We start from the raw sequence: 19,408 nt of genomic DNA, 5'->3' as shown, positions 1-19,408 counted from the left end.
ATTTCAGACAGAAACACTATCAAGGAAGCGTGTTGCTGAAGCAATGAGACTTTGGCAGTGTGTGACATGGGATGTAGCAGATATGGCACTGAGTAACTTGTTCTTTGATAGATTCAAGTCTCTGCAAATTAATGTGGTAACAAAGACACTGAAATTGGGATCTCTTTCAAAAAATGTTGTCGTGCATTGCAGAATTTCAGCAGCTATGCCTAAATTAGTTGTACTGTTTCATTTCCTTTCATTAAATTCTTTTGTTTCATTTTTCCGTTTTTCTTTTCTTAATTTTTTTGGTTTCATATTCTTTCATAAGATATTTTTCATCTTTACACATGTGTCTCCAAAACACATGTCTCAAATAAAAAAAAAAGAAAATAGTGAGGGAACATACATTCTGATTTCTGGTGTGTCAAAAATAGTTGCATCTGATTGGCTTAAGTTACATAACTCCTGTAGTTTTAATTTCACAGAAACATTGATTATGATTTTTGTAGCATGAAGAACTACATATGTATAAAAATTTCCAAAAACTGAAAAGATCGAAAATGGAGGTGCAATTACATTGCACAAGCCAATGTTTCATCAGGTGGTGAAGCAGTTCTCCAGGTGTTTTAACTCCTTCCACTTTGACACCATAGCTACCTGGCACTACCGAACAATGTCAGCAACAAAAATCTCACACAGCAGCACAAGTCAGATGTTATGACTCTGGGCCAGATGTTTCTATCATCCTGAATGCTTGATATTGGTGTGCCACTTGTCCTCTCTCTTGAACCAGATGTAATAACTTACTTTTTCAGCAGCTTCCAACAATTTCCTAGCAACATCTTTTGTCTCTTTTGCAGCTAGTCCAAGACTCTCAAGCATTGAGTGAACCCAGGTTCCAACAAATCCTCTGTCACCTTTAAAGGAAGGCATATCATCTTTATTCCATTGTTTTTACAGAGTTCAAACAATTCACTGCTTTTTTGTGTTTTCTGAAGAAAGCATCTTTGATGTTTGCTTCCTAAGGAATTATCATCTTTGCTATATTTACTAGTTTCCTTTCTTTGCAACATATGACAAGATTGGGTCTTTGGTGGTAAGAAGTGGGAAGTGATATTTACCATCAAGGTAAACAGAGGACTCCTAAGTCCCCTTCCATTTTGGATCATTCTTTTACCATGTAATCAAATGATTAATACAGTGTTTTACTTGGATGTCCTGAGGCATTTGAGAGACAGTGTAATGGAAAATGCCTGAAGCATAGACAAACAAAACTTAGATGTTGCACCATGGCATTTTGTTTTTCCATTGCCTTTTCCTGAATTCATTTTATCTAGTATTTTACTGGTCTTTCTCTATATGGTCCTGTCTTACATACTCACTCTTCATCTTAATCTCACTTTAATAACACTTGTTGTTCAGTGGGACCTGTTTTTGCAAAGTTAAGTTCCTATTATTAATGTTAAATTATTTTCTACATTGTAGAATTTTGCATCACCAACTTCATGCTCCTTATTTGCAGAGATTATTCCTTGTTAGCATTTATCCTTTATTCATAGATAATGGAATTCAAGCTGTTATATTGGAAACACTTTTTAACTGTACAATGCCTATGTGGTAAGTAATAATATAAACATTTTTTCTTCGAACTCTTAGCTATCACAAATTTATATCTATTGATAGATTGTAGAACTTAATTATATCTGATCCTAATAGCAGCAGCTTTTCCAACAGATATGGAAGTTGCAGGAATAGCAGCAACACCTTTGCTATTATTAAATTATAGCAACAGCAGCAACTATTGCAAAAATAGCAGCAGCACCATCACTAATGATAATGCTAATAATGATAACAATAATAACAATGACAACAACGGTTCCAACAACGATGATGATTATAGCAGCACCAACGGAGACACCAACAACAATAACAACAACAACAGTGCCAACACCAGCACCAACAATAATGGAAGTAGCAGTGTCAACATCAACAGAAGCAACAACGCCAATAGTAGCATTCAAAAATATATTGGATGTTCCAGAAACACCTTCAAGCAGTTCCTCTCCAACCACAAATACTTGTTTAGGATCCTGGAAAGACATTATGCTATGTCCTTGGCCTGCCACGTGTGTCACCTAAAGAACAAAAGGACTCCACTTGTAATCATATGGAAGATCCTAGAAAAACCAGGCCCTACATGAATGGGAGCAAATGTTGCAAGCTGTGCATAGCAGAATGGCTGAGGATATTAAAGAACTCCCTTGAATTGTGGAACATTTTAAATTCAGGACAGATGTAAATGAACCCTGTTCACACTTCAGATGAATTTTACTGAAATCCTGAGACCTGCAAACTAACTGGGTGGATTCTGGATAGTGGTATAATGGAGACAATTCCTTGCACTTACCTTTCTTCTTTGTGTATTCAAAAACTAACCATGAGGCCTCTTCTTGCTCCACTTTGAAGAGAGATTATAAGCCATTGGCCATTAGGGTCTGATGAGATGTATGAAAAGATAAGTGCTTTATAGACGCAAAGCCCCAGGTAACCCTATGAACCTGCCATAACTCTCTCTCTCTCTCTCTCTTTCTCTGTCTATCTATCTGTCTATATCTATCTATCTATCTATCTATCTATCTATCTATCTATCTATCTATCTATCTATCTATCTATCTATCTATCTATCTATCTATCTATATATGTTTTATATTTTTCTTTCCTTCAGTTTGTCTTCAATTAGATGATGCTACTATTAAATTTATGAAGAAAAATCACCAATCAACTTTAGAATGTTTCACTGAAAAGCAAGAAATTGAAGTGTGGCAAGTGGGAGTTGACAAAATTAGCGCCCCTAAATGGGTGTTTCTTAAAAATTCGGACATACAAGCAAGTGTGAATTCTGACAAAACCAACATCTTAAACTTCACTGTTACTTCAAGCCATGATATAAGAATTGATTGTCAGAGCACTGAAAAGAGTCATAAATTTCTAATAATACCATTATCGAGTAAGTACCAAATAAAAATCATTTGTATATATTTTCCTGTTAATATTGAGATATCATAATCATGAACAAAATATATTTCTGTAAAATCTAGCTTTAAGCTCCAGTTAATTCTCAAAAGCTATTAGTTGTAACAAACAAATACTAGCAATGACATTTTAATGTTTATAAGTTTCTTCCATATATTGTTTCAGTATTATTGAGATAGCTTTATTATGGCTAAGATCATATGTTTGATTTGCAGGAGAGAGATGTAGCTGTTAGCATGTTATTGATAACATTAACAAAATTATTAAGTTATAAAAATATCAGAAGTTATTATTATTAAAACAAACATTTTTGTTAATAATTAACCCCATCTTTAGAGTGTGTATTGATTGGATTTCTGACTGTCATCAGAAATATCATTCTTGAATATGCGTGGTCACGTACGTGTGTGTGTGCATGTTTACATACATGTGCAGGCATGTGATACACACACACACACACACACACACACACACACACACACACACACACACACACACACACACATCATTATAATCATCATCATCGTTTAACATCCATTTTTCATGTTTGCATGGGTTGGATGGTTTGACTGGGGGCTGGCATGCCAGTAGGCTGCACCAGGCTCTATTCTGATCTGGCAAGGTTTCTACAGCTGGATGCCCTTCCTAACATCAACCACTCCAAGCATGTAGTGGGTGCTTTTTATGTGCAACCAGTACAACCAGTGAGGCAGTACTGGCATCGAGTCACGTTTGAAGGATGCTTATTATGTTCCATCAGCACAGGTGCTAGTCAGGTGGCACTGGCATTGGCCACAACTATAATTCCCATTTTGATTTCGATCTTGGTTTGCTTTTGCTTTTGATTTTTGATTTTTGATTTTACCTGACTTAATAGGTCTTTTCAAAAGTCAGAATGTTCGGAGAAAGCCTCTCAATCTGAAGAAAAGTCAGAATGTTCAGAGAAAGCCTCACAATCCTTTTAACCCACAGGAGTTAAAGCACATCTTTTAACCCACAGGAGTTAAAAGATTGAGCCAAACCCATCAAAATCGATAGCGAAGTTCGCTCAACATCAAGGAATCAGTAAAATTACCATTTCTTGGGGAGATATTGTGACATCCTACAACATGGGGAGATATTGTAATATCCTAACTACCAACTCCAAAGCCATTCAAGCTGAATACATAGTCATCTGAAACATCATGGTGGAAACATCCACATCATTATGGATGAAAAGAAGTTCATGGTAAACAAAGTTGTAAACCATCAAAACTCATGAGGGATAGTGTACAACCCTCCTCAAGTTCTTTCAGTTATGCATAGCAAGAATTCAGCTTCCATTATGGTCTTTGGAACTGTTGCAAGGGATGGGAAATTGATTCCACCTCATTTCATTGAAGTGGGTCTTAAAATCAACACAGCAGAATATCTCAAAATCTTAGAAGAAATTTTGTTAACTTTGGATTTGGAGGCATTATAATGCAAGTCGAATCATGTTTGTACAGGTCTCTGTGCTTGCTCATTCTTCGAAAAGAGTGCAAGAATTTTTGGAGAAGGAATTGCCCATCTTTGTCTCTAAAGATATCTGGCTCTCTAGCTCACCAGATTTGAATCTGTGTGATTTTTTGCTATGGGGCACAGTTGAAGCAATATCTAAATAGCAGATAGGACAACATGCCCACTGACAACTCTCATTCCAGCAGTGGAGACCAAACTATATCAGCCCCAACACCAACAGTAGCAGCAGTACCCCTAATAGATGCATTGACATAGATGTGAATAATGGTAGCCCTGTCAACGAGAATGGTACTCCCACCTCCACCATCGGGGAAAGTAGCAATAATAACGATAATATCAAATATTGTAACACCTTCAGCTACAGTAGAAAGGTTGACAGTGCTCCCTCCACATCTGGTAATAACACTACCAATGAAACCACCCCACCTCCACCAACACTAACACCAATGGCCCCAACATCATCATCATCGAGAAAAACACCAGTAACAACAACAGCAGCACCAACATTACTGACCCCAGCAATATTATCATTGACAGCACCAGCAACCACAACAACAACAGCAGCAGCAACATCACCCACAGCATCAGCAATAACAGCAACAGCAGTAACAACGATGGTAGCAGCACTGGCAGTGGCAGGCTTAATAACACCAGTACATGTACCACTGCCAATACACGCAGAAGCAGTAACACTACTGATGCAACCACCACTAACAGCCCCAGTGCCTGCACCACTAAAATCAACACCATTGCTGGCACCAGCAGCAGTGAGAACAGCGACACTGACAGCAGCAACAACATCGTTGACTACAACTGCAACAGCAGCAACAACAGCAACTCTGACAGCAGCAGCAGTAGTGGTAGCAGCAACATCAGCAAAAATAGGCATGACACCGACTCCACACATCCAAGGAAATACATCAGATGCAAGGGAACTTCCTTCAAGAAACGTCTCTGCAACCATAAATCCTCCTTTAGGGTCCTGGAAAGGAGATATGCACCATTACTAGCCAGCCATATCTGGTAACTGAAGGAAGACGGAATTCCACACTCGATATGGAAAATCGTACATAAATGGAATGAAACACTGTGAGCTATGCGTAGCTGAACATATGGAAATTTTGAAAAACTCTTACATACTTAATTAATTAACCTCATCTTTAGAGTGTGTATTGATTGGATTTCTGACTGTCATCAGAAATATCATTCTTGAATATGTGCAGTTGTGCATGTGTGTGCGCACGTTTACATGCGTATGCATGCATGTGATACACACAAACACACACACACACACACATATATATCATTATAATAATCATCATCGTTTAACATCCATTTTTCATGCTTGCATGGGTTGGATACAGAACTCCAGAACAGAGATTTTTGGCCATGCTTGCATTTCAGGAAATTCCTATTAGCATTTTGGGAACCACATAATAATGATAATAGCGGTATTAGTGATAATATTTACACCACAGCTAGAAATTGATTGCTGATGAGAGTGGGAGATAACACCCTACCTTCGACCATCACAGGCAACAAGTGGCATAGCTGAAGGAGGACATAGCCAGAAGCTGATGACCAACAGAAGAGGGAGATATATATATATATATATGTATGTATGTATGTATACACACACACAAAGAGAAAATGGTGGGGGAAAACAAAAATATGAGATACTGCCTAGTGTTTTTTTTAATTTTGATAAGCCTGGTACTTATTCTATCAGTTTCTTCTTGTGAAACCAGTAAGTTATGGGGATGTAAATAAACGAACACCAGTTGTGAGGCAGTGATGAGGGAGAAACACAAAGACACACTCACAGACTTACATATATATACATATATATACGATTGATTTCTTTGAGTTTCTGTCTACAAAATCCACTGACAAGGCTTTGGTTGGTCTGAGGCTATAGCAGAAGACACATGTCAAGTCACCACACAGTGGGACTGAACCCAGGACTATGTGTTTTGGAACAAAGTTTGTTACCACACAGCCACACCTATGTATGTGTGTGTGTGTGTGTGTGTGTGTATGTGTATGGGTGTATATATGTATGCATGTATATATGTGAATATATATATGTGTATATATGACATGTACATCTATATATATGTACATCTACACATATACATGTATACATATACAGCTATACACATACACACACACACACATACATAGGTGCAAGTGTGGCTGTGTGGTAACAAACTTTGTTTCAAAACACGTGATCCTGGGTTTAAATTTAAATTTAAGATAATAAGGGTGAGAAATTGAATATTAATTTGATTAATATGAATTGAAAACCAGTGGTGTAGCATATAAGACCATAGTGGATCTTCTAGAAAAATGGATGTCCACTGTTAATGGTTCATCCTTCTTATATAATAGTTTGACTTTAATAGTTTCAGTATTAAAGTGAAAGTATCTGACATTACAATAGAGAGATGTTTTGTTTCACTTTTAACACGTAATACTGAAATAGTGGAGAAGATATGATAGGCAAGAAGTTAGAAATTTTTTTGCCCATGACACTACATGGACCCTAAGTAAGGCATGTGTAAAATTTGAATGAAATTGGTTGTGTAGTTCTCAAGTTTAAGGGATTCATAGTGGAGAAGATATGATATTGCTCTGGGCTCGCCCTAGGCAAGAAGTTAGAAATTTTTTTCCCCATGACACTCCCTGGACCCTAAGTAAGGCATGTGTAAAATTTGAATGAAATTGGTTGTGTAGTTCTTAAGTTTTAGGGATTCACACAGACAGACAGACAGACACACACACATTCTCAGTTTTATATATATAGATGTTCTGTCATTTGGTGACTAATGATTTATTTACTTTGATATAATTTGTGTTTTAGATGAGAAAGGGAATATTTATCCAAGTTCTGAAACACCAAATGCCATAAAGGATAAAAAATTTACATTGAGATGTAAAACTGATGATACTGGAGTAATCTGGTTTACTGGAAATGGATTAGTTATTGCGAAATACATTGGATTATTCAACCAAAATTATTCTAGATATTTTGGTAGCCGTCAAGAAACTCATTGCCAAAGCAAAATCTGTACATTGAGTATAACCAGCATTAGATTAGATGATGACAACATGAGCATTGTTTGCAAGACTAATTTCCACACAAGCTTGTTCAATATTAGAGTATTTGGTAAGTAATTATTTTTGCAAAGTTAAGTGTGTGATTTTATGCTATTATTGCTTTAATTATTTCAGCCATTGGACTGGACCTTAAAGTGCTTAGTCAGTTAGATGGACCTCAGAACTTATTATTAAAGTTTGATATTTTGTGTATTGGTATCTTTTTGCCAAAGTCCCAAGACATTGGGAGGTAAGCAAAACTACACTGGTTGTAAAGTGGTGAGAAACAAGCACAAAGATGTACCCCCTCCATAAGTATAAATATGTATATGGACACACACACACACACACACATATATATGTATATATATATGTATATATATATATATTATATATATATATATATATATATATATATATATATATATATATATATGTATGTATGTATTGTATGTATATACCATCATCATCATCATCGTTTAATGTCCGTTTTCCATGCTGGCATGGGTTGGACGGTTTGACTGGGATCTGGGAAGCCAGGAGGCTGCGCCAGGCTCCAATCTGATCTGGTAGTGTTTCTATGGCTGGATGCCCTTCCTAACGCCAACCACTCCGAGAGTGTAGTGGGTGCATTTTATGTGCCACTAACACAGGGACCACAACTACAATTTTCATTTGATTGTGATTTGATTTGATTTTGATTTTGATGTTGATGTACTTGACAAAATACCCCTCCCCCTCTTATTATTAGTATAATTTATGTAGATATATTGGTTGATATTTTGTGTTCTTGCATTATTCATCTATTTAAATAATAGTGCATAAGTACTAGTCTTAGATATAAAGTATTATACTTAGATATATTCAGTGTGCTTAATTTTTAACTAAGTATTTAAATTCAATGGAGGTATATTTAACTTTAAGAATTATTCCTATGTATAATGTACAATTGTATTATTACTTTACAGTTTCTATTTAATTATATTCATTTCAATTTATTTAAATTTATTAAATGTATATTTAACTCTATGCACACAATTAGAGCCCCTTTCTCTACTGTTATTCAACAATTTGTGTTTAGGTGTAAGAATTTGATAAATTTCCTCTAGAAAGAGTTCACATTTTTTTTTCTCAATGCTTTAAGACTAGCTATTGGCTAGCTATTTCCCACCAAAGTGTAGATTCTCTATTTTTAACCTTAATGTACCAAATATACATACTATGACTAGTGCTTGCTTTCTTCTATTCCTAAATGCGTTTTCATGGTTTGCTATCCTTCTTTTTATATATTTTTCTATAGAACCTATACAGTAGTAATCCTGTCCCTTTGATGTTACCTTACACCTATATATGACACCTTTTCCCCTACAAAAATTTCTTCCTTGGCACAATCACAGGTTTTATTTTTAGGAAAATTCCTTACTTCCTTACCACATCTTTTGTACTTGTATATTATACCCTCTGAATTACTCTCATTATATTTATTTACTATGTTAGGGATCTTAACTATTAACCTATTTGTTTTTACTTTTCTTTCCTTATCAATTTTTGTGTTTATATCGTTTTCTCTTGTATGGTCGCTGCTACTATTATAAATACCAACATTTATATTTGTATTGTTAGTATTCATGTTCCTATTATAGTTTTTGTTACTAGTATTATGATTACTACTTCTTTCCTTTTTAGTTTGCCTGCTAACTTGTAAGTGGGGAGTCACTCAGGGTTTCTTCCTTTCCTTCGTTTGTTGTATATCTAGTATTATCACTAAGTTTTTTGTTATTCTGGTCATTTAATAATTTGCTTATATTCTCCTTATCTTTATTATTATAGAAAGCATTTAATCTTTTAGTATTTTGTGTTGCTATAATTTGTGCCACATTTCATGAAGTACAAAAACCAGTTCTTAATTTGTGTGAATTTATGATTTTATGATATTTATTTTCCTTATTTATGGAGACTGCTTTGTAAAATAGTTCCACTATATTAGTTTTAATTTGTTTTGCAAAAGGTATTATGAACTATATTATGTTAATTTTAGAATAATTATTAAGGGGGTCGGTTTCATTTATATAATTATAATAATAATTATTAAGGGGGGTTAGTTTCATTTACAATAAATAATATAACTTCCTACAATAAGGAAAAACAAATAGATAAAGATAGCAGTTGAGTACATACCTTGATTTATTTTTATTACCAATAAATATATATTATGATGATGATGATGTGAGCATGATAAATAGTACAAATGGTAAAAGCAAACTACAAACCTATATAGTTAATGAGGAATATGCTTACAAAACATACTTAATAGTAAAGAATTCGCACCTCTAAAAGGGTTATAGTATTATGACCTAGTTCCTCTGAACTATGACTATCTCCTTTCCAGCGGTTGAAAAAATCAACCTCTTGTTATATTTAGATCAACATCCAAGACCACTTGCTAAAATTCAATTTAAATTGAATCCTCCATCTATGAAGATGTATGAAGAAATAGCAGCAATGATTTTACCTTCTTAACAGTCAATTTTAGCTCTGACAAAGGGTTTTGCTTTGTCAAATTCATAATGCAATTTAATTGTGTTAATATGATTCTCAGAAGCACATGTAAGCAACATGATTTGACTATTATAATAAATATATTGATTATTCTATGGATGCACTCTCCATTTCTTTGCATTATATATGTGTATGTATATATGTGTATGTATATATGTGTATGTCATATATATATATGGTGACAAAAGGCCTCTCGCTCAGAGTAAAAGGCAGACTTTATGATGCATGTGTACGTACAGCCATGCTACATGGTAGTGAAACATGGGCCGTGACTGCTGAGGATATGCGTAAGCTCGCAAGAAATGAAGCCAGTATGCTCCGATGGATGTGTAATGTCAGTGTTCATAATCGTCAGAGTGTAAGTACCTTGAGAGAAAAGTTGAACCTAAGAAGCGTCAGTTGTGGTGTGCAAGAGAGACGGCTGCGCTGGTATGGTCATATGACGAGAATGGCTGAAGATAGTTGTGTGCAAAAGTGCTACACCCTAGCAGTTGAGGGAACCTGTGGAAGAGGTAGACCCAGGAAAACCTGGGACGAAGTGGTGAAGCACGACCTTCGAACTTTAGGTCTCACCAAGGAAATGACTAGAGACCGAGACCTATGGAAGTATGCTGTGCGTGAGAAGACCCGGCAAGACTAGTCAGGCCATAACCCGTGGCCCCTACCTGGGACGTAGTCAGTCCACCTGTGCATACCTTCCTTCTTGTGACACTTGTGAAGACCTGTTGAGGCAAGTGAAAATCAAACAAAATCAAAATACATAGATGAACATCAATGGAATTTGTATCTTTGTGGTACCAGTGCCGGTGGCACACAAGAAAACCAGCCGAACGTGGCCGTAGCCAGTACCGCACCGTCTGGCCTCCATGCTGTGGGCACGTAACAATCACCATCCAATCGTGGCCGATCACCAGCCTAATCTGGCTCCTGTGTCGGTGGCACATAAAAAACACCATCCGAGTGTGGTCGTCTGCTAGCCTTGTCTGGCACCTGTGTCGGTGGCACATAAAAACACCATCCGAGCGTGGCTGTTCGCCAGCCTCGTCTGGCACCTGTGTCGGTGGCACATAAAAAAACACCATCCGAGCGTGGTCGTCTGCTAGCCTTGTCTGGCACCTGTGTTGGTGGCACATAAAAACACCATCCGAGCGTGGCCGTTCGCCAGCCTCGTCTGGCACCTGTGTCGGTGGCACATAAAAACACCATCTGAGCATGGCCGCTCGCCAGCCTCGTCTGGCACCTGTGTCGGTGGCACATAAAATCACCCACTACACTCTCGGAGTGGTTGGCGTTAGGAAGGGCATCCAGCTGTAGAAACACTGCCAGATCTGACTGGCCTGGTGCAGCCTTCGGGCTCCCCAGACCCCAGTTGAACCGTCCAACCCATGCTAGCATGGAAAGCGGACGTTAAATGATGATGATGATGATGATGATATATATATATATATATATATATATATATATATATATATATATATATTTATATATTTATATATATAGGGTTGGCCCCAAAAGTTCATTTGGTTTTTCTCTAGTTGTTACATTTCCCCATGTGAGATGAAAATGACCAGCTAAGTTGTTTTCCTTCTTTGCCTTTAATTGTACATCATTAATCTGCTTTTTTGCATCTAATACACTGTTTCTTCATTTCATCATTACTGTCTCTATGAAAATATCTTATCTTCTTCATTACCGCCTCTGCTCTGGAAATGAGCATGTCCTGTAGTAGTTTAGACATTTCATTACGCATGATGCATCCACTTATTCTTCCTCCTACCACCTATACAGGAAACATCTCTCTTGTACCAAAACCTCTTATGAGAATTCTTCTTCCCCCCTCCTTTCTCAGTCTCTCATTCACATTACTGCAATATACACAGCACAGTTTGTACTCTTTGCACCAAAATCTGATTGAAGAGTACCTTTCAATTAATTCATTAATTAACTATCTTTTATTTATTCATTTACCTTTGTATTAACAATGTTGTAAAGCACTCAATTATTTTTTATACGAATGAATGATGATAGATGAAATGTGAGGAAACTGTTAAAACATGTCTGTTGGCAAATGCTTGTTAAAAACTTCTTTTCAAATGTTGAATACAGCCCCGCTTCTCCCTGTTTCCTCCCTCCTCTCCAGTCACATCCTTAGAGTTGGCACTGTCAGTGTAGTCATATTGAAAGGTAGATCTGGTGAGATTGTTGAGATGTTTGAATGGATGTGTGCTGCATTCAAGAGGTAAGGTATGTGTGTGTGAGATAGTTCTGGTGGTGTTTCATGCAGGTTCCTTACAGGCAAAAAACAAGCATAAAATCTTCTTTTGTTGAAGACAAATGACAGTGACCATCTCTTTATGACTGGTGACCTCAATGGACATGTTGACAGCAATTGGGTGTCTTCTGTGGTGCATATTGTGGCAATGGAGTTGGTACCCATGATGATGAGGAAACAAGGCTTCTGAAGTTCCATGATGCATATAACCTAATGATCTGCACCACAAACTTCAGGAAGCCAGCCATTCACCTGATAACCTATAAATCTGGAAGCCAAGCTAGCCAGATTGACTACATCCTTACCGAAGCATGAGACATGTGTTTGCTCATAAATGCAAAGACCTTCCTGGGTGAAGAATGTACACCTCAGCATAGGTTAGTCATTAGCAACTTCAGACTACAGGTTAGAAGGATTCCAAGAAGCAAGCCAATATGGAAAAGTAGATTCAGGAAACTTAAGGATCCTTTGAATAGTCAGAGATTTAGAGATGTTCTAACTGAAACATTTAATGAGGAGAAGGAGTTACTGATGTATAACAGAGGACAATTGGAAGTTCCTATGAGACAACTTACTGAAAGCCACAGACCAAATTTTAGGCTGGTGTAAAGTCCTAACCAAACCTAGGGTGACATGGTGGTAGAACAGTGTAATTGACAGGGCCATTAGAGTAAAGAAACAGGACTGGAAAGATAGCAGTAGCAAAGAACTATACCCAGTTGCTAATGGGAAGCTAGGAGACAGGTATATTTAGCCAATGGAGAAGCAGAAAGGAAGAAGTTTGCCAATGTTTTGCATTATGAGCAACTTGAAGTGTTTCAGTTTGCAAGACAGTGTGTCCGGGAAAATTGTGATGTTGCAGGAGAAAAGTGTGTTCACATGGATGATGGTTCATTTACAGTTAGTGATTCTGAAAAGAAAGAGTATAGGAAGTGTCATTATGAAAGACTGCTAAATGTAGAGAACACATGGCAAAAAGAGAGTCTGCTTAACAGAGGGACCAGCAATCTGAATTGGTGGTAGCTTAGTGGATAAAGCAATTAAGGATATGAAGACAGGGAAAATCCCTGGCTCATTAAGAATCACTACTGAGATGCTTAGAATACAGGTTGTCCATGAGGGTTGTTAATGATTGGTGTAGCAGCAGCATTATAGTCAACTGCTACAAAGGGAAAGGTGATGCCTTAGACAGATATCTTACAGCTGCCTTACAAAGATAAGTAGCTGGACTAGGCCATGAAAGTTATGGAAAGGGTTATAGCTCAAGTAATTACGAAGAGTTAGCTTAGATGAGATGCAGTTTGGTTTTGTGCCAGGGAGAAGCACAACTGATGCTATCTTCTTGATGGAGCAACTGCAGAAGTATTTAGCCACAAAACTCTCTGTAGTTTGCTTTTGTTGACACAGAGAAAGCCTTTGACAGGATCCCCTACTCTCTTATTTGGTTAATGCTGAGGCTATGGTTGATGGAAACTGGGCAAGCTATGTACAGTGCTGTCAGTAAGGTGAAAGTCAGCATTGAGTATAACAGTGTACACGTAGGAGTTCACCAAGGATCGGTTCTCAGCCTCAGTTGTTCATCATAGTCATTCAGACCATAATAGAGAAATTTAAGATGAGCTACCCTTAGAAGCTCCTCTATGCTGATGACCTTGTTCTTATAGCTGAACCATTACCAGAACTAGAGAAGAAATTTCAGATGTGGAAGCAAGGTCTGTAATCAAAGAGCCTGGAATTAAAGAGCCTTAATTTAGCAAAGACCAAAGTTCTAGTAAGTAGGAAAACAAACAAATCACAAATCCCTTCAGCAAAATGGCCCAGCTTGGTATGTAGAAAAGGTGTTGGTAGAAACTCCATAGCATGTTCCCAGTACAAGCTATGGACACATAAAAGATGCAGCAGTATCAGAAGAAGGTTAACAGAGAAAGTATGGCAGATGTGCAGGTACAATAAACACTAGGAATGTACAGAAAATAGTCTAGTCATCTGTATAGTTAAGTCACAAATCTATTACAGACATGATAGGAAAAAATATCAATGAACAATAGTTATGTCTTACCACTACTGGGTCAGAACAAGTAAATTCTGGTCATAACAGATTTGTGACTATTCAGTGGTACAGAAGTGTTTTTTGACTTCTATTTTTAGCGATATAGGTACTCATGTACATATATACCCTTGTGTATATATGTACATATCTAATGTTGCATGTATATAGTTGATTAATTTGCCTGTATGGCTGATAATTCGCTTGCCACTTGTGATGGTATTTTAATAATACCATCCCTATATTTATTTATAAATAATTTTTCACATTTCGTTTGTTCCTATAGTGCTTGGTCACTTCAAACGAACTTTTGGAAGCATGATAGGGGAGAATTTTAGTAGTAATTTAGCTGGCAGACTTTGGTTGTGGAGAAATGAGGTACCTATTTGGCGCTAAATTTCAAAACCGGTACCAAGTTGACCAGGATTTACTTGTTCTGACCCAGTAGAGATAAGACATTATTATTGTTCCCTGATATTTTTTCCTGTCATGTCTGTAATAGATTCGTGACTATTCAGTGGTACAAGTATTTTTTGACTTCTATTTTTAGTGATATAGGTACTCATGTAGTACTCTTATAAATATATATATATATATATATATCATCATCATCATCGTCGTTTAACGTCCGTTCTCCATGCTAGCATGGGTTGGACGGTTCGACCGGGGTTCTGGGAAGCCAGAAGGCTGCACCAGGCTCCAGTCTAATCTGGCAATGTTTCTACAGCTGGATGCCCTTCCATATATATATATATATATATATGTACATATCTAATATTGTATGTATATATGTAAGAATTAGCACTTCCTTCTCTAAGCCTAGATTCAAAATCGAATCCAAGAATCCTCGGTTGCCCAAACCAGGACAACCAAAGGCGTGAAAAGAAGGCTTGCTTTGTTCTGTCAAAAAGTGATTGATCATCTCCCTTTGACCTGCGACCTCAGCCATGTCAGGTGAAGTTCAACTGGACAAGTGCTGACCTAAATAGGTAGTAACTCTGCTGCAGTATGTCTGTTTTTCTAGCTGTTGCAAATATTATAGATACAAGGGTGAAACAGAAAGGCAAGCAGACAATTGGAGCAGAGACGGGAGCAGACACATGAGATAGATCTATCTACGACCCAAGTTTTGGCAGACGACAGAGACAGAGAGAAATGCTTGAAGTGCCGATCGACTACACGCACACACGCACACACACACACAAACATATTCATTTCTAATATGTGCTCTATTCAAGCAACTAGTAGCAGTTGCCTACATTTGTATGTAGTGTACCTATAACCCTGTAAATAAATTCCTTTCAATCATGAAACAGTTTATGTATTTGTTTACATACACACTTAACCACTACATATATTTTACACACACACACACACACACACACACACACACATATATATATATGATGAACAACGGTGAGATTGGCAGAAACGTTAGCATGCCGGGCGAAATGCGTAGCCGTATTTCATCTGTCGTTACGTTCTGAGTTCAAATTCCGCCGAGGTCGACTTTGCCTTTCCTCCTTTCGGGGTCGATAAATTAAGTACCAGTTACACACTGGGGTCGATGTAATCGACTTAATTCGTTTGTCTGTCCTTATTTATCCCCTCTATGTTTAGCCCCTTGTGGCTAATAAAGAAACATATATATATATATATATATATATATATATTATATAATTAGGGCTTAGTAAAATAAATTACTTTGCCACATACTGAACTTAGTAGAAATAGCAGCCAAAAAAAATTTTCTTAGCATTTCTACAACTTAAAGAAAATTTCTCTCAGATAACGTTTACTCCAGACAGCCCACGAAGGTTTGGAGGTAAATACAGAAAAATATCACAAGTACATAGATCGTTTGAGTACGTCAACGTTTCAAGATTAGCCAAATAAAATCAGCATTTCTATCGTCAGCTCAAAATTTCTTAATTTGGATTTGGAAACACTAAAAAGAAGGAACTTTACCTATCAGCGAACTTATCGCTTCAGATGAACCACTCCGACTAACAGTGTCAACAAATTCAAAATGCGCAGGCGTAAATTTCTTCAATCCGCTTCCACCCACGTGGTCTATCTAGCAAACATTATATTTTAACCGCGAGAACCGAGGCAGTATGACCGAGAGAAATGAATTATAATATCAACAATTGAGGGTAAAATTAATTAATTAATCAATTTCACCAAGTGTTCAGTATGTAAAAGGACCATTTAAGGCGAATTCAAAATTTTACATTATATAATTAGGGCTTAGTAAAATAAATTACTTTGCCACATACTGAACTTAGTAGAAATAGCAGCCAAAAAAAATTTTCTTAGCATTTCTACAACTTAAAGAAAATTTCTCTCAGATAACGTTTACTCCAGACAGCCCATGTGTATATGTGTGTGTGTATATATTCATTTTATTCACAGTTTTCCAATGTAGCATTGGTGAAATGAATGCATATTACTGAAGCAATGTTTTACAGATGGATGCTCTCACACTCAAGCTACAAGATGAATAGAAGTGAGTGGGGACGGAAGAACCAGGAGGTACAAATTGCAAGAGTGTTTGGGACAGCTATAGATGAGGAATGGGTGGAGGTGGGGCGTGTGTGAATATAATGAAGGAGGAACAAGCATTGAGGAGTGGGTGTAGGGAATAATGAATAATGAGTGGAAGGTGGAACAATTATGCATGAGGTGAAGAGTAGTAGACTAGTTAGTAATGATGATACAGTAGACAGAGAAAGGGATGAGAGAGAGAGAGAGAGGGAGAGGGAGAGAGACAAGAGGGAAGAGAATGAAAGAGAGAGATGATGAATGAGTGGTGTGTGGGAGGGGAAGAAAGAGGCATGCATAGTACATGAAGAGAGGGAGTAACGTATGGTGGTGTGTAGTGTGTGCGCGATTTGAATATAAAGGCATCTACCTTCTCTTCTTAGTGACGGAGACCCTCCAGTGGTAACTAGTCCTTCCACACAGCCCCGACCCGAACACTAACGATAGCAGCTGCTAGTCCAAACCCTTAGCGACGTCCTCACACGTCTTCTCACCTGCACGACCCACATTGGAAAAGCCCAATTGACTGCTCTCTGCGCACGCCTGATGGCTGACCCCTTCCGGTTGCCCCAGCTTCCGGTCAACGCACCCAGCTGCTGACGTCCAGCTGCTGACGTCCAGCTGCTGACGTCATCCCACACACCACCCTGATCTTAAAGATCACAATCTCCGCTCCATGTCGTAGTCCACCATCCAACCGGGAGAGCGCCTTGCTCGTCGAGACCTTCTCAAGCTGGGCTCCTCCTTCTCCCCCTCTCCAGAATCATCGTCCGTCGAAGCGACAATCCTGCGACGGTCCAAGATGTGTCGTGGTGTTCCATCTACGGATACGTTGTTTCTGGAATTGATTGCCATCACCGTTCCTCTGCTCCATTGAGACGTACAGCACGCCTTTGGTGGCTTGACCCAGACTTCCTCCCCTATTTTCACGCGAACGGGTCCCTTCTCTTCCTCGTGACCCTCCGGCACTTTTTTCGGGTGCCTCCATTCATATTTGAACACAGCTCTCTGCGGCACAGATTCCTCAGCCTGTGTGGATCGGGGAGACAAGTTGTACCAAAAAACTGCTTCAAGCGGCGAAATGTGCCCTCTTTCCGCTATGGCCTTGACTGTCCGATGGTGCCTCTCTACGATCTCGTTACCGCTCGGCCTATACGCTGCTCTGAACAAGCATCGCACATTCCACCGATCAAGCATAACCCTCAATACTTCCGAATGAAGCGCCACCCCATTGTCCATCAGTAGTTCTTCCACGGGACCTCTCTCTAAAAATATCCCATTCAGGATCTGCACAATCTCGTCAGCAATGCCCGATCTCAACTCCCTCCAAATGGCCAGCCGGCCCGGCCCGCAGTCGACCATGGAGAGATACATTCGCTGACGGTTGTGTGTCACATCCACAGCTAGCCTTTTCCAGTTCTGCTCCATGGAAAGGCTTCCCTGTTCATGCCCACATGGAGCAGGGTCGATGGACTGACACCTGTCGCAGCTCCCAAACACCTTCCGGACGCTTCTCCTAGTGACGTCAGCATCAATTTTCTTTGCCAGATACAGGGTCCTGTCCACACCCAGGTGATGCATAGCATGCAGTTTCTTTAGTTCAGAGTCATCCAACCGACACGCCGCAGCTATCCCTTTCCGGGCCTCCTCCGGTTCTTCCAACCACGCTCTTTTCACTCTGGTCAGTATGTCTGCCCTGTTTTTCTCCGAAGGCACGAAAACCACATTCAGCTTCAGTGCGAACTCGGCGATCAATTCTCCTAGAACTCCTAGACGGCACTTCACTAACATCTCCGCAGCACCTTTCGTCCGCACTCTCCTGTCACCGGTGATCACCGATCCTACCCAGCCAAGCACAGTGGCCGAATCCGTCCGGATTTCAATCGTGCGCAGCCCCCATTTTAAGGCCAAGTTCACCCCTTTCAGCAGCGCGTCTAATTCGGCGACATTGATGTGGTTGAAATCATCTGCTTTCCGAAGCCAGGCCACGTCCTCCACCGCAGCGCCTTCGATTGCCAACACCACCCCTATCGCTATACTGCTAGCATCACACCAGACGGTCCTGCATTCCGTCTTGGGCACGTACCAGTTCCCCCTGACCGGGTCTTCCGCTCTTGTCCTCTCTAGGATTTCCTGCATCATCACCACCGTCCCTTCTCCCACCTTGTCGCCCCACCTCTATCCTTCTGCTCGTCTCTTGGTGTAACTACACGCCGTGCACAGCCATCCAGTGATTGGGTAGTGACCGACCAACTTCCCACACACCAAGAACAGCTCTCTCCTGCTGACGCTGGAACTCAGCTCTGGGATTTCATTTCCTCTCCGGAACACCAATTCACCTGATCCATCTCTTCGCAGCTTCAGCCCCAGCG

General features: G+C 38.9%; 1 protein-coding gene across 1 annotated transcript in view; it reads left to right on the top strand.

Annotated features, from left to right (window-relative positions):
* LOC115212116 overlaps positions 1 to 19,408 on the top strand; it is a 798,722-nt gene that overhangs the window by 17,068 nt on the left and 762,246 nt on the right. Inside the window, exons 2-4 of the mRNA XM_036503334.1 lie at positions 1,542 to 1,599; positions 2,708 to 2,989; positions 7,379 to 7,684. Coding sequence (XP_036359227.1) covers positions 1,545 to 1,599; positions 2,708 to 2,989; positions 7,379 to 7,684 — 643 coding nt within the window. The 5' untranslated portion in view covers positions 1,542 to 1,544. The remainder of the gene's footprint in view (positions 1 to 1,541; positions 1,600 to 2,707; positions 2,990 to 7,378; positions 7,685 to 19,408) is intronic.

This window comes from Octopus sinensis, linkage group LG5 (genome assembly GCF_006345805.1).
Source record: "Octopus sinensis linkage group LG5, ASM634580v1, whole genome shotgun sequence".
NCBI classification, from domain to species: Eukaryota; Metazoa; Mollusca; class Cephalopoda; order Octopoda; family Octopodidae; genus Octopus; species Octopus sinensis.
This window is presented reverse-complemented; position numbering and strand designations above follow the sequence as displayed.